At 36.6% G+C, this 22,581-nt stretch overlaps 1 protein-coding gene across 1 annotated transcript in view; it reads right to left on the bottom strand.

Moving 5' to 3' along the window:
• RBMS3 (RNA binding motif single stranded interacting protein 3) overlaps positions 1-22,581 on the bottom strand; it is a gene marked incomplete at its 3' end in the record, with an annotated part of 652,820 nt that overhangs the window by 67,231 nt on the left and 563,008 nt on the right. Inside the window, exon 7 of the mRNA XM_080808724.1 lies at positions 18,075-18,181. Within this exon, the coding sequence (XP_080664850.1) occupies positions 18,075-18,181 (107 nt within the window). The remainder of the gene's footprint in view (positions 1-18,074; positions 18,182-22,581) is intronic.

The raw sequence follows: 22,581 nt of genomic DNA, 5'->3' as shown, positions 1-22,581 counted from the left end.
CACACACACACACACACCCTAAGTCTAAATTCTTCTCAAGATGGGGCCTCTGACACGTGACCAATGGGAGTCTGGTTCTAGGCTGAAGACTCTTCAGAATGCGCCTGTCCAGGGTATAGCTCATAATCCATGGTTGGGCTGGCTACTGGAGAGGACAGTTGTAAAAGTTGTCCATTGGGGATGAGATTTCTCTCTTAGAAACCCTCATCTCCTTTCCCCTAATTTATTCAAGATGTCACACTAGAGATGGAAGGAAAAAAATGGGCTTTATGCTCAATAGAGATATTATTTGTTTGTGAAAGATTTAGGATGAAATCATACCCTCAGCTTGTTTAAATCCTGGGGGACTGGTAGGAAGCCTTTCTTAGTCAACCTCATGTTTTCTTCTCTTCCTTGTACTTATTTTCCAATAGTGCTCAGAGACCAATGTTATTCAGCCTTTCTTAAATTATGAATTGTCTTAAACATTCTCTTCTTATGTCATGTTTGTTCTGGAAACTTTAGGTAAGGATTTTTAATCTCTCCCATTTTATTTGAATTCCTTATGTACTATAGTTAACAAATCAGCTCTAGCTAGGAACATAGTAATTATCAACAAATTCTACCTTTTTGCTGAATATGCATGTGATAATTAGGAAGCCTACATTGGCTTCTTCCTATATTTTATACCTCTATTCCATCTTTCAGGAGATGGAAAAGAACTAAATAGATGGCAATATAGTTTTGTGGAAAGAATATATATTTTGGACCTGGGTTCAATTCTTAACTCTGTTCTGCTCTAGCAGTGTGACCTTGGGCAAATTATTTAACCTGTTGGAACCTCAGTTTCCTCAACTGTTAAATGATTTAGTAATACCTACCTCATCAGATTGTTGTGAAATTTAAATGAGATTACGTTTGTAAAGCGCCCAGCACAGTGCCTGGAGACAAGACACATACATAAATATTATAATACAAAGCAACATGTGGTAAGTGCCATATGAGTGGAACAGATGAGGTATAGAGGAGAGAGGCTGGGGATGATCAGGGAAGCCATGTGGAGGACAAACAGACGAGTGGAACCTTGAGTGATGATTAGGATTCCCACAGATGGAGATGAGAACGGGAGGCCAGCTCAGACAAAAGGAATAACATGGAAAAGATATAGAAATAAAAAGGGTAAGGTGAGTGATTCACTTGCAGTAGAACATTGTGGTGCGGGACAGTGGGAATTAAGACTCAAAAGGTGGGAGAAACTTCATTGCCTGGCTCCTGGGGGGGAGCCACTTTTTTGAGTAGGGAAATTATACAATTGAAGAGGGATTCGACAACAAGAAACAGCATGAGCGCCCTGGAAAACAGAGGGTAAATCCAGAGCAATAAGCAACTGGAGTAGGCACTTGGTGACAGGAAGGTGGAGAGAATCTAAGGTGACATCGTTATTGCAAAAGGGTAGGGAATGAACACAAGATTCACCTACTTCACGATTTTGCCTAGGGACAGTCCTGCCTCTGAGTACCTTTGGCAAGAGGAGACAAGAGATAGTTTCAGGTCATATGCATTTGGAACATTATGGGTAACAAAACAAGGCATGGGTTCAACAAAGGGTTGTTTGAACTTAACCCACTGGCTGAATATTGTACCACAGTACCTAATACTTGGCTGTACCTGGTTTTCATTTCATGTGTAACAGATTGTTGAGTTATAATTCTAATAAGAGTCTTAATGCAGATTTTGCATTCAATTTCCTTTTGTTTCTTTCCACAAAGGTAAAAAAGAAAATCAATTTTGCTGCCCTGTCTAGCCACCTTTATACTAAGTGAGAACCATGAAATCATCATTATGTAATTACCAAATTTTATGGCATGTTTACAAACTCCAGAGTCGCACAAAAAGTAAAATAACTTGGAACAAAACAAAAATGTCACACCACATATGTAGCAAAGTGATGTTTAATCCTGTCTCTCTCTTTCAAAAGAGCTTATTAGATTCACAAATATTTTCCATTTGTCAAGTTTACATTATTCAAGTATTGGAAGCATTTGCAATTTATTTAAAACAAAAGGGAGCATTTTTGTCATTTTCCAGAAGCAGCTGAGTTTTTGCTTAGTATTTCAGCCATAATATAGGGTATTTCTAGTCCTCTCAGACAGAATCTATACTATAAGAGCTAAATATTTTAGAAGAAATTGAAAAGTACAGTTTACTGGAATAATTAAGTTATCTAATTATTTTCAAGAGATAAAGGGATTTCACTGAGACACACCTATTTGTCTTAGGAGCTAGATATTTGATATTCATAAAATTAAAAGATCAATAGGTTAAATGAAGAGGTAATAATCATGAAAATGCTGCTTAAAATGTGCTAGGTGGAGCATAGGCACTAATGGTTCAGAAAGATCCTCTGGACTAGAATGCTTGGTCTTATTGGAGGAGCTGAGCATCACTGACTATAACAAAGCCAAAGAGAAGATAGACTGATAGAATTCATTTTATAATTTTTGAAACTATTTTTATATTGTCATGTAAATGGGGATCAAAGAGTTTGAGGCAATAAACTTTATACAAACAAATCTACACTGTAATTCCTGGGAAATTGAGACATCGATGCTTCAGTGTAATATTTCTCTTTTTTCTAAATTCTGCCTTGATAGATGATGCATCATAATTGTATGAGTAAAAATGAATAATCACAAGAATTTCCAGTTTTCCATAATCAGATTAAGAGCACCACTTTAGTACATACAGAGTAAATATTATATATTCCAGTAAATATTATATAATGAATTAGCACTAGATGAGTTCGGGAAACCAAGGAAGAAAAGGATAATGTAATTTTCTGGATATTATCTTGAAAGAGTTTATTTCTTGCAACCAATTTTAGCAATATTTATAACTGTTAATGGGTTATAATTAAAAACTCCATAAATAAAATAAGGTGACTTTAGAGGTGATATGGGTACAAGGGCTTGAAAATCATAATATGTTATAAATGTTTAGGTCTGTTATAGTAGCAAAACCTTACTTAACTTTGTTTATATTTGTTTCCCAGTATTTCTCTTTAGAAAACATGTCTTTTAATGAAGAAATCCTGATACAAAATTATGTGTAAGATATGGGACAAAAATTAAAATTTTAAAAATTAAAAAAAAACTCTAACAAGAAATAGAACAAAAATTTCAACAATGTTAAATGTCAAAATATTGGAGTGTTATAACTATTATATATAGAGTGTTATAACTATTAAGTGATTTTTTTTTCCTTTCACATATTTTTCTTGGCTTTCTGAAGCTGTGTATAAATAGAATTATTTTTACAAAGGGGAAAATTCCTTCAATGTTCATTAAGGAGATACAATTTTCATTATATCATCTATAAATTGTTCTTAATTTTTAAAACTCAGGAGGAAAAACAAAAGGCATATCATTTGTAAAAGTGATATAGATAACAGGCCTAATTCAGGGATAAGCTTGAAAATGTCAGGAAGCATTTAGCTTTGCTAGGTCAGTAGAGTACACATCTGGGATGGAATGGGAATTGTTACAGCCAGAAGGATCAATGTGAGAATGGGCAGAAGGTTAAGAATAAATCCTAAAAATTCAGGGTTAATGACACAGTGATTCTAGTGGTGGAAGCTAGGAAGGATTCATAAATCCAAATGGCCAAACTGGCTGAGAAACGGAAGATTTTGTAGGTGAAAGCTGGAGTGCAGATACCCAAGATATTCAGAGGAACAAATAAAAACCATCAGAAAACCACAAAATGATCAATACCAAGTAAAGTTTTTTGGCCTAAGAAAGGATTTTAAATCTCTTCCCTGTTTAAAAAAAAAAAAAAAAGGGAACTAATTCTAGGAAATATACTCAGGGCAAATTTGCTGAAAGTGGATGAGAGAAAATGGGTAGGGTTTTGCCAGCAATGGCTTTGGTGTCGTCTCGTGATGACTGAATGGGGTGTTTCCCCAGGCAGATGCAGTCAACCATAGAAAGCAGGTGTCTGCTCTCACCTGCTCAAGGGATGTTGCCCAGGCTATGTGCAACCACTCCCTCTCCTAAAGAGAAGATGAGGGCAAATGAAACTGTAGATGAGGACGTCTCCAAAGCTACCAAAAGAAGATTATGCTACATGGTCATGGGATAAAACAGAAATGTCCTGTTAATTGTTCTGTAAAATATGTCCACCAACCTATGCAATGGCTCATATTACATTCTCTAAATTTCATAACTTCTAAATCTAAGGAAGATATTTATTCCAAATCATATTAGATTACTTTGCATCATTTGACCAGTGATCTTCTTCTTCTTCTTCTTCTTCTTGTTAAAGATTTCATTTATTTATTTGACAGAGAGAGAAATCACAAGTAGGCAGAAAAGCAGGTGGGAGGTGGAGGTGGGGGGCAGAGCAGGCTCCCTGCCAAGCAGAGAGCCCAATGCAGGGCTTGATCCCAGGTCCCTGAGATCATGACCTGAGCCAAAGGTAAAGGCTTAACCCACTGAGCCAACCAGGTGCCCCTGATTTTCTTCTTTCAACATTCCTTTCCCTTGGATTCCCTGTGAGCCTAGTTTTCTTCTGACCTCAAAGAGCAAATTGTCCTTGATGGTACTTGCCCCCCCTCCCCCTTTGAGATGCCTGCAGGTACTCAGGGCCCTCTTCTCTGCTTCTGCACTGTGATGACATTCACTTTCCAATCCCAACTATTTATTATTTATGTCTCAGTGATTCCTGAATCTTGGTCTCAATCTCAAGTATCTATACTGAATTCCACACATTTATTGTAAAGTTAAATTAGTAAATTGAAGGTATGGTCAGCATCTTTTTTCAAGTTATCATTTCTGGTTTGTGTGTTTACTAATAAGCATCGTTTTCAAGTTATCATTTCTGGTTTGGGTGTTTACTAATATCCTTGGGCAGAGATGCCCTCTCTTGCCTCTGCTTGCCATTCCCTTCCAATCCATTAGCCACACCATTGTTCTTTCAGGATTGCTCTTGTGATACAGAAAACGTCTTAGACCTTGCTTGGTGAGTGGAGATGGGGGAAGGGTTGGGATTGCTGAGAGACCTTCCCAATGCAGCAGGGAAGCCAGTGTACCTGAACCAAATCATGAGCAAGAGCCTAGGAGAAATCAGAGACATCCAGAACACCTAGAGGCCCCACATACCCAAGTTACTAACTCAGAGTGCAGAGAAGACTGTGAAAAGTCATTTTGACATCTTCAGGGGTTTGTCAGAAATCAAGCAAATGAAATGCAGGGGATTTGTCACTTTAAAAAGTAGCAAAGACAGGCAGAGAATAGAGAAAATTCACCTCTCTATGTTTGGGGGAAGAACATCAAGGGGAGTCCTGCTGTTGTTTATATACTCTGTCATCAGAGCATTTGTCCTTCTTGGCTTTTACTGAAGCATTCTAGTCAGGCAGAGAATTTCTCCCTTATATGGCAAAAAAGAGGGACAAGACAAAAAGATGCAGACAGAATTAAGGCTGGAAGGCTGAGAAAGCCAATGGCTGCACAAAGAAAACGTCGTCAAAAGGGAAACAGAAGGAAAGGTATGATGTGGCTGGCTGAAATTCTCAAAGCTCCAGTCTGAATTTGTCATTAAAACCGAAGTTAAATTAAGTCTTGATTGATCATCATAAAAAAGACAAGAGAACATTACCATATTTTATGTAGGCACTTCTGTTTTTATCTCAATCTGAATGACTAAACATCATAGACTCCAAGACATTGTGTGTGTGTGTGTGTGTGTGTGTGTGTGTTTCACATTTTACTGTCTGTGAAATTGGGGCTTGCATGATGATTGATGGCATTCGAGTTTGGAAACTTTCTCCTCCTTTTAGTGATATTTAGAATAATATTTCATCTTTAATTGATGATATTATAGAGTCAATGATGTAGTGTATATACTGTTAAAACCCCACCATAACACAGTAAGTAAGGTGAAAAATATAAAATGTTGAGGTTGCTACCAGGGTAAGGCTGTGCAACTGAAGAGGTGGCAGTTCCATGTATCTGACTAATTGATTTATATTCTCCCAGGTCCCAGCTGTAGTTTGATACTATATGGAGCTTGTAAGCTGTGGCTTAAATATTGATGGGGATAATTCTGTCTCTCGACGCAGGCTGGGATTGCCAGGACAGTGCCAACAACTCCAGAAATCTCTCAGTTGGTTGATGCCCCCACTTAGTTGCCATGGAGACTGGGTCAAGGGAATCAGAGAACATGGAGATCAACTATCAGCCTTTCTCCTTATAATTCTTGATATAATCTGCCCATCCTTCAGCACCTCATAAACCCCATGCCCCAGCCTCCTCCCCAAGAATAGAAGCATGTTTTCCTATCCTCTTTTTTTGAGAATGGAGACTAGGAAGATGTTTAGAGCTCATCATCAAATGCATCATATCCAGAGTTATACTATTACAGGAATTTACAAGATATGCTTTTAATCTTTAGTGATCATAGGTTAGAAAATATGGGCCCAGCAGCTTTAAAATAAGAACACTTAACCGAGTAAGAAAGTTTCTATGTTAACTACTGAGCATTCAAGTTCTTGTGCCAACTGGGAAGATTTTTTTGAGATCACAAGTATCATTCACCTTGAGCCTGCTTTCCAAATTGTCAGTAAGCCCATGAAATAAATAAGAGTACATTTGGTGGGCTGGCTAACAAATTCACTTGCAGGTGTTGCAATGTATCATAACAGCTCTTTTTAAGACCACATATGTAAAGACTCCTCTTCAGTTCAAGGTTAAAAGAACTATTTGCAGAACCTGGCAATGTTGTTAGATATATCTTAATTTTTTCCAAGGTCCCATTAAAGAAAATAATTGGACAATTAAATGCCAAACATCATGATATACCCAAAGGAAATTGCGAACCATATAGATGATTTTTCTACCTTCATGGAATATGGTCAAAGATAACGTGAATCTACATCCTTTTACTGCTAAGTTTTAAAATAGTTCTTTAGATATATTATTTTCCTTAAAGTATTTTTTATTTCTAATGGTTCATTGGGGCAATACTTCAACTCCATATCTCTGAAACATAAATTTTCTAATGTTCGGTATTGTAAAATTAAATTGCAGTCAATATGGCTCCAAAGCTAATAGAAATGATATATTTCTGGGCCTTGTCAGGTTCTTCTTATACTTAATAAGAAGGATGTTGACTGGTGACTGATCAAAGGGTTTGTGAGCTGGGTGCGCTATTCCAAACAGAGCCAATTGAAGGTAAAAGGGACACATGGTTAAGTTGTGTCTTGTCTTCCTCGCTGATAAGAATTCTCAAAGTGTGTGCTATACAGTAGCATTGGTAACAGCTAGTGACAGCCAATGTTTTCATAAACTCAACAAAATATTCTGTTCAGAGTATTCTTCATAAATGGTGACCATAGGGATAACCTTTTTTCTCCAGATTTTATGCAACTTTTGTGCTATTACTTCCATAGCCATCTATGTGCTCTTCAACATCAAATATTTACCATATAAATGTGAATCATTTGGATTTCTAAAGTAAAGGGCCAATATAGCTTTCTCCTCAGATGCAGATAGGTGGGTAAATAAGAATTTTTTAAGTGACAATAGAAATAATTCAATGTGTTAGGCTGATAACTAGGCTAAGGAAGATATATGAAGCTTTACACCGGGTCAAATGTTTAGCAATCTTTACAGAGTGATTACAAGCTACTGGTTACTCATGGACTCATTAAATTCATGAAAATAGGATCAGAGCTTTTTCTAAATTCCTTAAAACTTTACAATTTTTGGTTGAGTGGAGTAAATCTATTGTCTTTATTGATAACAATTGACAACTGACTCTAACAAAATTTTCCAAGTAAAGACCGTTAAATGAAGATAGTTGGCTGCATGCATTGGTACAGTTACTTTTGAAACTTATGCACGTTGTCTTTTACGTCAGTGGAAGAGACATAAACTTAACCAGTAACTGGCTTTCACTTAATAACAATAATCATAAAACAAGATACAGTTGATTCTTGTTATTAGCAGCAATTATATTCTATAAAGTCACCATAAACACCGAATTATGAATACAACTCATTGTCTCTAGAGGAAATACAGTGTTAGTTTTTGACAAGCCTCTGGTCACAACATTTTCATCAACTAATTAATATACAACCTTGTTTTAGTTGTGTTTTTGTCTAAGGACACCTTATTAAATAAATATTTTTGATTCAGCAACAATGAGCTCAAAGTCAACAGCACTGTAAGTCATGCTTAAACAAAGCTTATCTCCATTTTTTTTTTATATTGTCTCCATTAGACACATCATGGATTTCCTGTACTTAGAAACACCTGACATTACTTCAGCATTACACTTGGGGGCCCTTTTAAACAGTGAAATCACCAATGAAAAACACAAACATGCAAAAAATGTGATCCTAAATAAAGCAAGAAAAGGATCCTTATTAAAAGGGTAAGAGTTGACGCAAGAAGGCGGAACATCTCTTGTTCAACTTCATCTGGGACTGTGCATGCTTGGTGACTCAGACTTTTTTATTTTAAGTTCATTATTTGAATTTCAGTAGAGTTAACACACAGTGTTATGTTAGTTTCAGGTGTACAATATAGTGATTCAATAATCATACTTTACTCAGTTCTCATCACAGTAACTGTACTCTTTAATCCCCAGCTGACACGAACTTTTTAATGCTTTTCACAAATGATCATGAAAACACCATGAGTATTAATTCTGGGTTACAAATAAATTTTAGCAAGTAGGTACATTTGCAAATATGGAGCCCATGAATAATGGTAGTCAACTGTATTTTTTAAAAAATATTTATTTATTTATTTGATGGAATGGAGGGAGGGAGAGTTGCGGGGAGGAGAAGAGGGAGAGGGAGAGAGAGCATCTTAAGCAGCCTTCATGCCCAGTGCAGAGACCAACAAGGGGCTCACTTTGATGACCCTGAGATCATGACCTGAGCCAAAACCAAGAGTTGGACGCTCAACTGACTGAACCACCCAGGAGCCCCTCAACTGTATCTTCTTTCAAATGACAATTTCATGAGTCTGAGTCTTTCAGTAAATGAAAGGTAATTTTATAAATGGGATTACTACTATTATTTATAAGAATTCTAAAAATTCCTTTCACAAAAGAATTTGGTAACAATACTCCTGAAATAGATTAGAATATGGAAAGTTAACAATTACTGACATTCAGCACTCTGAAGCCATAAAATGTACAAGAAAATTCCTGTTTCCCAACTCTTTGTTAAATCCAGTAGGTCACCAGTTGTGGCATTGGCATGCTCTTTGTAAGAGATAATTGCTTTGAAGGATACTAGAAAGTCCTTGTGCATAAGGAATACTTTCCACAGCCACAGAGATGTAGAAGCACCTTTTACATCCAAAATTAATTGCCGTTAAGTGCCAGAATAGGTAGGTTAATAATCCATTTTCCTTCTCTTGAAAAACATCAACTATGTAATTCCACAGTTCTCCATAGTGGTTCAATTTTTCCTTGGTATCTAGCAATAGTCCATGTTTTCTTTTACTTTTCTTTCTTTTTTTCTCCATCTAAGTCCCTCTCACATTGGCAGCTCTTGGCTTTTATGATTACATGACTTTCAAGAGAAAAGTGGCTAGAAATTTGAACAACACCTAACGTTTCAGTGCTAAATAGTGTTTGAAATGCATGATGATTTGGAATGTGATCTTTTAAAAGTCATAATAAAATATGGGTCAAAGGGAAAATAAATTAATTTCTACTTGTTTTATAATATATTTTATTAAATAAGTCAAAAATACAGCTTGAAAAATGATATTGGTAGCAAATTTCCTTTCAAATGAATGTTGTATCAATTAAAAATAATCCCCATTTGGAAAATAAGTAGACATGACATGAAATTGGAAACCAAGGACTTAAGCATTTGAGTCATAAGAAACACACAGAAAATCTGGCTTTCAGATTAAAAAGCCCTGAGTTGTGTTGATGATATTATGAGAGTGATAATAATAGCTAATACTGAAGTGATTCTAATTTTCCAGGAGCTGTGCTCAGGGCTTTACCCTCACCACTTCATTTAACCCTCCCAATCACTAAATATGCACTTCTAACCATGCTCATTCTACTGATGAGGAACTTGTCCAAGTTTTGTCACCCAGCTCAAAGGCCGTGGATTTGTGGTTGAAATGCTCAAGTTTGCCCCCTAACCACAAAGGTAGACTGTCTGGTAAAATATGAAGAATAGCAAAGAATACTGAGCACATCACAGATGTTGACACACACGAATCCTTAAAATTCAGAAAGAATTATTATTCTCACGAGTTGCATTAGAGAGAAGGACACAAGATCTACTCTAACACACCCGAGCTCCTGTTGCTCCTCTAAATATTTTCTCTTTGTGCCATTCCGTACCCAGGGGTATAGGGGCATTTACTGGACAAGTAATGAGGTGGAACTTTTCAACTCTGGGGTGATTTTTCTGGTTTGTAAATGCATATAAGTCAGTTTCTCAGTTACCAACACTTAAAAGCAAACACATAATCAATCAGTTAATAGTAACAAGACAAGTGTGCACTGACATTCTTGTGGCTGCTATTTTTGTTATTTTTATATTTTTATTTTGGCTTTGGTTTTCTTTCACTGTAGTGTAGGGGTATAGAGCTAGTTATAGTCAGTGATTGTACTTCTGTGGTACTAAATTATATTCTACCCAATGTTTAATTGCATACTTTACAGGCAGAGAAGATCTTTGCCATTTTAGGTTCCAAAGGGATGGGGGAATCTGTCTGTATGATTATGTCATGTCCATTATGTCCAGTCCTATGTGTCCTCTCACATAAGGTACACTCAGTAAGTGCTCATCTACTGACTGAATGCTTTTTGTTTAAACTGCTCCTTCTATTTTAAAAATCTATTTCTAACAGAATTCTTCTCTTTAAAAGATAATTTCTGCAAAAAGGAGTCATATATTGAGAAAGTGAGAAAGCAAATAGGAAACATAAGGAGATAGAGGAGTTCTCATGGTAATAGTACAGTTCTTTTTTAAATTTTATCTTTTTTTTTTTTTAAAGATTTTATTTATTTGACAGAGAGAGAGATCACAAGTAGGCAGAGAGGCAGGCAGAGAGAGAGGGGGAGTCAGGCTCCCTGCTGAGCAGAGAGCCAGATGCAGGGCTCGATCCAAGGACCCTGGGACCATGACCTGAGCCGAAGGCAGAGGCTTAAGCCACTGAGCCACCCAGGCATCCCAACAGTACAGTTCTAACACATATTCAGGGCAATGAGGTATCCTTATACCTCATTATGTCCTGGGGACACAGCATAAAGTACAAGTCATGGAAGGAGCAAACGCCTTTTGACAAGAGTAGTGGTGATTATGGTGATGGAGACACAGCTAAAATTCAGAATTATGATGAATTCTGTGTGTACTCACTTTCTTTCAGAAAAATAAAAACAAAAGCAAACATAAAAATTAAGACATGGATCTCAAAGGAAACGTTTATCTTGAGTGGGAATATAGGATGTAACTTTTGTTACGAAGGATGGCTATCTATCTACTTAGAAATCTAAAAAGGCATCTTTGTCTCAATCATAAATGGATTTAGTCAGAATGAATAATTACTCCTACTACCTTGAGGCAGTATGAGGAGGAGGCTGGATGTTTGGAATCAGGTTTATCAACTTTGTCTGCTCTCGGCTATGGACGTCGTCACAGTATGAGAAATCCTATTCTCCCACCTGATCTTTGCAGGCTTTCATTCACTTACTGGCACTGGAGAGAATTTTTATTAATAGTAGCTGTGGATGGACAAGAGTTATAAAACTTTAAAGCACAGGGGAAATTTTCATCCATCACTGAAAACGAGTTGATTTCAGGTATGAAAATAGACAACATATTATCTGGGTTATAGATAATCTGGGTCATAACAGATCACAAAGCTTTAGTTGGCTGTGATAAAACTGATAAAATTAGCGCAGTAAAATTGGATTTTGTGGGTGTCTTAACGAGACCTAATTTAAGGAAATTAAAGTATATTCTTCAGTTTACTCCACTTCTTAAAAGATTTCAAACATATTCAGGCAGAGTCACAGGATTTCACTACTGTAAGGAACACAATTTATATCTGGTTTGTGTGAATGGTACCTGCTGGTATTAGGAAATGCATATACTATATTCCTGTACCCAAAGTTTGCAAATAGAAATGCACTCAAACAAAACGTCTTTGAGATATATCATCATGTTTCCTCTAAAACTTGTTCCTCATTCAGGAATAGTATTCCTTAGTATTCCTAGAATGCATCCCCAAAAAAACTTACTTCATTTTCTCCCCCAACACAACCTTGTAAACTATTCCTGGGAACCTGAGTGCTGATTAACAATATTATTTTAGCTCCCTTTGTTCATCTCCATATCTAGACTGTGAAGACAATCTCATTAAATGTTTCATTTCCATGGGGCGCCTGGGTGGCTCAGTGGGTTAAAGCCTCTGCCTTCGGCTCAGGTCATGATCTCAGGGTCCTGGGATCAAGCCCCGCATCGGGCTCTCTGCTTAGCAGGGATCCTGCTTTCCCCCTCTCTCTCTGTCTGTCTCTCTGCCTACTTGTGATCTCTCTGTCAAATAAATAAAATCTTTAAAAAAAAAAAAAAATTAAATGTTTCATTTCCACAGTAAGGAAAAGTATCTTCAGAGCATCACATAGAACATATTTGTTATTGCTAATTGTTTTGAAATTGACTCTAGCAGAGAACTGTAAGATAGATAAAAGCAAGAAACACCATTTTATTGCTTTTAGTTTTATAATAAAATCTTGGCATTTCTTCACTAGACATGTGAAGTACTTGACTACTTTGTTGGGTTACTTTTTTTAATATTTATTTATTTGTTTGTTTATTTATTTTCTCATAATAACACATACCCTCCTCAATGTCGATCACCTAGCCCCCCGATCCCTCCCCAGCCCCTCCCCAGCAACCCTCAGTTTGTTTCCTGAGGTTAAGAGTCTCTTGTGGTTTATCTCCTTCTCTGGTTTCATCTTGATTCATTTTTCCCTCCCTTCCCCTATGATCCCCTGTCTTGTCTCTCAAGCTACTTCTTGTTTAATTGCCTTGTCTCTTGTTTGCGTCCATAGCCAAAATACTATTTCTTGGAGGTACAATTCCCAAAGCAATTGTTATCAATGACATTTACTGACTCAGTTACAGTAGCGCTTGGGAAGATCTATAAAGGCTAGAATAAAGTTTTGAAGCCAGTGAAAAATAGTGTGTTTATGATATTTGTACTTCTTAAGGATAATGTCCCAGCATGAAAATTTGGTGAAATATCACCATCTTCTGTAATTTGACACTTAGCATTTACTTATATTTGAAAATTCTGAAGGAAATCTAGAGACTAGTCACAACAAATGTCAACATAAAGTAATTTCAAGGTTTGAGTAACTCTAATCATTGTAGTAGAAACACCCATCTTTTGATTTAAGCCATTGATCTTTACAACATAATTGAACGTTTTTGATCAGCTGTGCAAATTATTTGGGTACCAAAAAATTTGGTGGCTTTCTGGTAGTCATTCCAAACATTCTTTGGAAATATAGGAAGAAGCAACAGTTCTTCATGTTCCTGATATTTTGTGTGTGTGTATAATTATACATATTACTGAAATTATATGTATTTGTTCATTTGCTTGTTTTTAATTTTTTATTTAAGTAGAGTTACATAATGTTGTATTAGTTTCAGGTGTACAACACAGTGATTTGGCAAGTCTATACACTATTCTATGCTCATCACACAATCTGTCACCAACAACCCTATTACAATATCACGAACTACATTCTTTATGCCGTGTATTTTATTCCTGTGACTCCTGATATATTTTTGATTGCTGATTCCAGATTCTATTCCCGATTCCAGACCAGTCATTTGGGAGAGCACTAACAAGATCAATTTGGGAAACATTCTGCCTGAAGTAAAGACTATGGCCTCAGCTGTAATGGGATATCTAGCCATTGCATTTCTTTAAAGTCATAGTGATGATAAAGTGAAACCATTTCTGAGCTAAGGGTGACATTAAAAACATTGCATCACCATTATGACAGAAGCATTGGCTAATCAGAATGTAAATGCTAGAGTAGCATCCTGGGAAACTCCTGGTGTGCCAGCCAGCACTCCATTCTTGTGAGATCATAAGAGGTCCTGTAGGAGGCATCATAATGGAAGGAATGGAGGGGTCACACTGATGGACTAGTGTCAGCAGTTATTTACATAATGAAAGAAGTATGTTTTACTATTTTAACAAGCAGAGTGGCTTTTCTGGTATATGGAACTTGAATATGAACCCTATGCTTAGCTCAAGCATCTCTAGGACAGTGGTTCTCAAAGTGTGGTCTAAGGATACCTGAGGGTTCCTGAGATATTTTTAGGAGATCCATAGGTCCTCCCTTTTCCAATGGCATGTTTATATGGAGTTAGATTTTCTTCATATGATTAAACCAAACAGAATATTGCATCAGGTTGAACGCTGATGCAGATATGCAAATCTGGTCATCTTTTATTAAGTCAGACATTCAAGTGATTTGCAAAAATGTTAAAGAGCGCAATTATCAAAAAATTATCTTTGAAAGATACAATATTTTCCATAAAACTATAATATTTTTGTTAACATGGGATGGCTTTATTGTTTTTTGATGAACTAAGAAGATAAAAAGATACAGAGACCAAAGAGTTTGTGCATTGCTGCATCAAGAAATAAAATGATGAGAACTGTAGAGCACTGGGAAAGAGAGACCTAATAGCCCCAATCCCTGATTGTTCTGCTTAGAGTTTTGGTTGTCTCTTGAGGGACTTAGTTAATGACTTTAAAATATCCCTGTGTATTTCACTTATGCAAAAACATGTCCAGCAGCATATATTTGTATTTCAGAACCTTGCTAATCTACACTAATTTATGTGTATGAAGTTTTCAGTACTGGGTTTTTTCTTTTTTTTTTTTTTGGTTAAGAAGTACATTTCACTAACTATGTTAAAAGAACTGTTACCAAAATGACACTCAGAAGAAAATAGCTTTACATAATAAATTAAAATTTTAATTAGCTTATCAATTGTCATGTGTAGGTACTTCTTTTTTTTTTTTTTTTTGAAGATTTTGTTTATTTATTTGACAGAGAGAGATCACAAGTAGGCAGAGAGGTAGGCAGAAAGAGAGAGAAGAGGAAGCAGGCTCCCTGCCAAGCAGAGAGCCCGATGCGGAACTCGATCCCAGAACCCTGAGATCATGACCTGAGCCGAAGGCAGAGGCTTAACCCACTGAGCCACCCAGGTGCCCAATACTTCTAAGATCTTAAACGTTTCAGGAGAAATACTTTTCACGCTATCTTTTTTTTTTTTTTTTAACCTGACTTTCATGGGAGAGGTAGAGAAAACATGATCCTCATTCTGTAGTATTATCCCAAATACTGAAGCATCAGTATAGAAATTATCATCTTACATCCTGTCTAAGGCAACAGCGATTGAAAGGTTTACCATTACTTTATATAACTAAACAAAAACAAAAACAAAAAAAACTCAAAAAGCAAACAAGAAAACAAAATGAAAACCAACAAGCAAGCAAACGAGTAAAAAACACCCAAAATGACCTTATAAAGTTGGGATGCCAAAGGATTACAAAGAAAATGGAAAACAAGACCATCCATCAGAAATGGACTTCAAGGGAATATCCATGTCTCAGTCTTAATACTGCGTGAAGGAAGGGCACAGAGAAAATCTCTCCTAAGAATCTGACCCATAGTCCTTGCTTCAGTAAGTGTTTCAATTCATGCAGCCAGTGTGGTCAAAGACCTTAAACAGAGAATGTAGGTAGTGCCCCCAGGTGACTAATAGGAGCAAATGCAAATTGTCTTGTAATAATGCCATTGTTTATAAGAGGAGAACCAATTTTGGAAGTGTTAAAATGTCAAAAAACAACAATGAAAACATGTGTTTTAGAAATGATGAAATACAGTAATTAGAATTTCCTGGTATATAAAAATTAATTAAATATTGCTTACATAGGAATAATTTGCATTATGCCATACTTTATCAACCATGCTGACATAATTTACTCTAGCAAGCACAAAGCAAGGGGAAATAGAAGTAAAAATATATATTATGATGGACACACAAAGTTATGCAACATTCAGAGTGTCTACACTTAAGACCACAATCAAGATGTAAAAACTAACATGCTTATCTCAAAATCAAGCTATCTGCCAAGCATATGTTCAGTGCATGCTACTTGTTTTCCTAATTTCTTTCCTCTGAACATGTCTACACACTTGGAATACATTTTTATGGGTCACAGATAAATTTATGAAGGTCCCTTGATTTTCACAGGTTCAAGAGGAAATTGTAGAACTCTTAAACAGCAACTTTTGAAAACAGAGACTAGGAATATATTTTTAAAACCTATATTTAAACTACAAGATGCTCTGGGTGTTAAACTTGACTCCACAATGCTTCCGTGGCAATAGTACACATGTTCTTTACCATGACATCAACCTTAGATTTAGCCTTAGATTTACATGAGGTAGCAAAGTGGCAGCTCTGTCTAGATTTCTCATGTTTATTGGTTTGGTTCCTAAGAAATGTAGATTCAAGTTCAGTGTCTTGCTGAAGCTGGCATCCCTTTTGTGGATATGATAATTCAGGTTCTTATGGGGACAGGAACTGGGGTTTTGGTCATCACTGCCAAGTCATCTAATTGACTGTCAAGGCTTCTCGGTGATGGTTTATGATCCAGAAATCTCTCTCACCAGTGAGCATTTGACCCAATAGCATTTTAAAAGATCAAATGAGTCTTTCTAGACTACAGATGTTTGGTATGGGATGGATGTCATAATGAGTGCTGTCAGAAATCAGCTGTCTTTTGGAGGCAATGGGGTTAATTGTTGATCACTAACCTCTACCTAAAACACAGGGGTCATTCCATTTCCCCTTCCTTTTTTGAACATAACACAGATAGCCTTTCTATAGTTGAAGTACCCAAACATTCCTTTTTCATTAGTTTCAAGTGTTCAGTGGTGATTCTCTTCTTTATGTCTTAAATAATGAGTTATAGAGTATACAATACTTGCACATAACTATACACTTTAAGAGAGGTTTTGAGACCTGCATGGAAATACTGAAAACAGACAACAGTTTTAGAAACTAAAAAATGGCTAAAGGTTTTGGTGAGAAAAACCCCACCCTCTTCCTTCCTTACAACTGTGAATGCTGCATCAAGTGGGATGCCTCTTAAATGAGAAATGGATGAAGTATGTGCTTTGAATAGAAATACGAAATAAAGCTCTTCTGTTGAAATTATGGCTTTGGTACAAAATAGCATTTATTCAAGTCATTCAAGCAACTCTATTCCATTTCACAAAGAATAAAAAGGCCTCTTAGAAGCCCAGATACCTTTTCCTTGTCTTCTTACAACAAAAATAACCAAAAGGAAATCATTCCCAAGGATCATTGGATACATAAGCTTGCTTTTCTACTTCTTTGTGTTAAGAGTGTAAATGGATAATTAACTGCTCAATGCCTTTTTTTTTTATTGTGAAAAACAAAACCCTGTGCATATGAACTTTTTTCCCTCTTTCTTGACCAACAGAAAATGTTATATTTTATACTGATATATACATATACAAAATACATGTCAATGCATTTATGAAAAAATGGGAAAACACATACATACACATATATGACCAAGTAGACTATCTCAATGGTAGAATAAAATAAATCTAAATTTGTGTTTTTTCCCAAACACAAACATTTAACTCTCACTATTGATTTCACTGAAAATATGGCTACCCACAATTAAGGATCAATTCTTTGTGGATAATTCTTTCAGTGAGTGCATATTGGGTTAAGATTTGGTTCAAGACAGAGGATTTATTATAGGATAGAACTGAGGTCAATTTTGAAGTCCTGCACTCCTCCTCAAGTCATTTTTTTTATCTTGAGCACATTAACATAGGCCTACTCATTTGCACCCTTCAAAGCCATGTAATTTTCTACAGGACTCGAATTCATCAGGGTCCCAAATGTCTGTCTTGCCACCCTTCTGAGGGATGTCCACTGCTATGTTTCTGAGCAAAAGTCAGTCAGGACTCACCTCTCCTTCCCTGGGCCAAGGCCTTCCATTCTGGGTGTATTTGCTTTGATTCTGTCGCTTCTTTTGTCCTCCATCAGCGAATTTGCACAGTAAAGGCTCACTAGGGGCTGGGAAGATAAGAAACCAATTCTATATTAGCAAATACCCCTAAAAAACAAGTGATTTTTGAGTCACAGTAGTGCTTTGTAATGCCTATCTTTTGAAGTTTTCTTGCTTCTGGAGAGATAGTTGGCCCCCTTTTATTCTCAATTATGTTGGCTGCTATTCTATCTAACTGGGCTTCAAAAAAGTACTGGCAGACCATAAAAGCATACAAAAAATATTGTTGAAAAAAATCAGTTGAAGCAGAATGTGAACTTGCCTTAAAAGTAAAGAGGGGAATGTTGACTCCTTCCCGTTATATCAATGCAGATGATGGGTCCAAAATGGAGTCACTTACGCTAAACTCCACGTCACCAAACCGAGACCTAACTTAATTATAGTTTTGGCTCTCCCAGAAATGGAATTTTGAACCAATCAATCAGGAGTCACTGATCAGCATTAGTGAGGTAACTGACCTGATAGACCCCTGCTATCCCTAAAGAAAAGTGACTTGGCCACAACCAATCCAATTTTTGCCGCTATAACTTTCTTGTTCCCACTCCCTTTTGCTGCAGAAGCCGCCCATCTGCACAGGTTCTCAGAGCTCCTCTCTACCTGCTGGAGGAGAGGCTGCCTGACTCACAAATCCTTGAATAAAGCCAATAAGATCTTTAAAAAGTACTCATTGAATTTTGCTTTTTCATATTAGAAACATATTCATAACCAGTATTTGTGTGTAGATAAATATTTCCCCCTCAAAGTAACTATGTTTTCACAGTAGAAACTGTAGGATTCTATTTTGGAAAGAGATCCTTAGGAGCTGCCTTCTAAAAAGGGAGCCATTTTGCTAATTACAACCAAATCAGTTTTTTTTCTCATTAACCTCTGCAATTTCAAAACGGCTAGAAGTTGATTGTCTACTGAACCCCATATTCTCCAATTTCCCAGTGAAATCTAGTCAGTATCCCAGGGAGAACAATTATTTGAATATCAAATGAGCCCACAAGATAAAATATAGTCAAAGGATATGGCTCTAAGAAAAGAATCCTGGACTGGGGGGAAATGTGGTCCTGGGTGACTTAAGTTAACTTATTTGATAATCTTTTAAAACACAACAAGGAGAAATTTATTCTTTGAGAACTGATGCCCCCTCCACATCTCTACTTGACTAAAAAAATTGCTGCTTGTGATTACCACAAATATATTTAAAAATGAATGAATAAAAAGAAAACCATATGGTTTAAAAAGCTTGGTCAATGCATTAAATGGTTAGGAGGATTTTTTTGCTATTATTTGCTTGGATAAAACAAATATTGATTTGTAAGTTTATAATCTGAAAATTAAAATGAACCCCTCCCTCTCCTAACCCCCTGGGAAAATGCGTTCTTCTGAAGATTAATTGTATTAATGGTTGAAGAGGAACAAAACATACCCCTCAAAAAAATGACTCTTTGGCATAAGGATTAATTTAGCCTGATTATTTTTAAGAAACAACAGGTAGAGGAAAAGCTCTGAAAACTGACCAAAAGTTACCCTTTTGTAAGAGACATTTACACTTATAAGGGAAATCTCTATTTGTAACAGTATCTCCCTCTTTGTATCTGGAAGAAAAGAATACTCTAAATCTCAAGAAATTCTTACGTATCAGTAAAGAAAAAAGGACTTAAATCTATGCAACAACCTTACCCTTGTTTACTGTGCTTTATCTGGTAATCTCCTCTAACTGGCCTCCCTGCTCCCTCCCCAACACCTTTTGTCTACCTGAAGACCATATTTAAGATGGTGACTGGGGCTATTTCAGGGAGTTACTAGGTTTTCCTGGGTATCTCCATACAAGAGGCATACATGTTATTAAACTTCTGTTTGTTTTTTTCTTCTGTTCATATGTCTTTATGGGGGGGGATGGGGAGTCCTAGCCAAAAACTTAGAAAGGTAGAAGGAAAATTATTTTAATTCTTTATCCCTCCTTCTATCTTTGCCTTTTGCCATGCAGTATCGTTGAGCACTCTGAATCTTGGTCTGATCCCATGTGAACTGCTCTAGCCAATGAAATGTTAGCAAATGAGGCACAAGCAGAACACTGAAGTGTTTATAAGCATTGAGTTTTGCTTCTTTTGCTTCTCTGCACAGCCGCATGAATATACTCAGCCTGGCCTGTGGAAGGATGAGATACAAGTGTAGAGGAGTCATCCCTACTATCAGAGCCAAGGCCAAAGTAGATCATCCAATGACTATGACCCTGATATGTGAGTGAGCTCAACTAAAATCATCAGAGATACACAGATAAACATGCAGTTGACCACAGACCAGGTGAGGTCAGTAAAGATGATCCCACAAACATGTAAGCTAAATAAATCTTCCTTGTTTCATATCACTAAAATTTTGCAATTGACACGTAATATTATAATCTTAATAGATAACTGCTATCGTTTTGCCCAACACCTATTCCTCCCCATTTCCACTCCAGCAAGGTTGCTTATGTTCACTAACCTGGATAATGCAAAAGAAAAAAAAAAAAAAAAGATTATGGAATTCATGAGACTTTCAATTGTCTCCAAAATCAATAGTGGAAAAAGAAATGAGTGGGTAACCACAAATAAATATTTGAAAATCATTTAGCTTTAAGTGGCAGTAGTATTTACTCAGTCCTTTTGTTCTTTATTAGTAGCAGAATTCTATTGACCAATATTGAAGGAAATACTGACTCAAACAGACAGAAGGTCGGAATTGGCTGGGTGGAATGAAAAATAAAATGTCTTGCCTCCCTATGGAGGAGGCATGTGGGAATATGTAACTCATCCTGGCACATAACTCAACCAATGTCATTCCTCACGGAGCACAAGTGCTTCCCAACTGTCTGCTTTTGGGAGCCTCCAACGTCAGTGACTTTGGTGAAGCCACAGAAATCACACAAAGGAAAGGCTGAATCATGAAGTGTCTGCAGACAGGAGCTGCCATCCCACTGAAGTAGTCTAAATTCTTTCTCCAGATGAAGAACTTAAAGGATACATGCAATCAAGGATCCTGAAACTCTACGCTAAAGAAAATTTCCCGTGAGACTCCAAAAGCATAAACAAGTATGTGCCTATAGTGAGGAATGATTATATATATATCATATATATCATTATACATACATCATCATTCCTCACTATAGGATATTTTCTCCCTTGATATTTTAAAAATTCAAGGTATATTCACTCATTCGAACGGGATGGTCATGCCGACATGTGAGTTTATAACTGGCAATAGTACAAATCTCTCACAAAAGGCAAATAAATCTAGAAATACCTTAAATTTCCTACTGTTAAAAAAATGTAGATTCTACCTTTTATGTTTCTTGGGATAATAACTTTCATGAGTCATACTTTCTACTATCTGAGGCAGGATTCTCTTTATTATCTCCTAAAACAGATTCTTTCAGAGAACATAATATACTGATTCGAATAGTCTAGGATATGATAATGACTTTGCTTGAGGTGGTTCTTGTTTCTGTAGGCTCTGACACTTGGTTTGGGTGCATTTCGGTGTCTAGCAGTCTGCTTCCTGGCTCCCTGACTTACTAACTACAAGATACCAGACACCTTTTAATTTTTTTTTTAATATTTCTGTGACTCATTTTCCTCATGTATGAGTTGAGGATAATAACATCACCTACCTCAGACAGCTGTTGTGAGGATTAAATAAATTCATGTGTGAAAAGGGTTTAAAACAGTGTATGGTGCATAAATGATTATTAAATCCACATTAGCCACAACTATCACTATTGCCTAGCATCTTTATTAGCCACTGCCCATGCATCAGCTGTAAAACCTAGTTACTTGGCAGAGTCAGTGTTCAGAGTGTTCAATCAACTGGGTTTATTGTTCCTCAGCTCTGTCCCACTCTAACTCCATGGCTGGTTTGGCCACAGAACTTGCAACTGACTCTCCAAGAACAGTGAAAAGATTTGCTCATTGAGAGGATCTGCGTTTCCAAGATGGTTCTTGCTGACTGCAGCTTGTCATTGGACCGTCCGGCCACGTTCCCCTCCTGAATCCTCACCAAAGTTCGACTGCTAATATCCTGAGTAGGATACAAGTCATGTTCTCTTATGTATCTTAACACTCCATTGCCTATCCTGAATGCTCCCTGTTCCTTTTTCTGCTGTGTTTTCAAAAAATTATTCTTACTACTATTTTTTGTTACTTAATTGCTAGAGATCTATTGGCTATTTAAATCCAGCAAATCTGTATTTTACTACTAAGGTAAGTACAGGGCTATCTACACATTGTAGGCAAGCAAAATTCACCACCCCAAAATGCGTCTCTTTGACATGTATACACACACACATATATTTAAAGACTTTCGTGGTGAACTCTTGGACACTATGGAATCAGGGGGACAGCACTGAAAAGAAAGGAAAGGCTTTGAATGAATTATTAACTTT

This window comes from Martes martes, assembly GCF_963455335.1.
Source record: "Martes martes genome assembly, chromosome: 1".
Taxonomy (NCBI): domain Eukaryota; kingdom Metazoa; phylum Chordata; class Mammalia; order Carnivora; family Mustelidae; genus Martes; species Martes martes.
The sequence above is the reverse complement of the archived record's forward strand: the minus strand, read 5'-3'. Positions and strand labels throughout refer to the sequence as shown.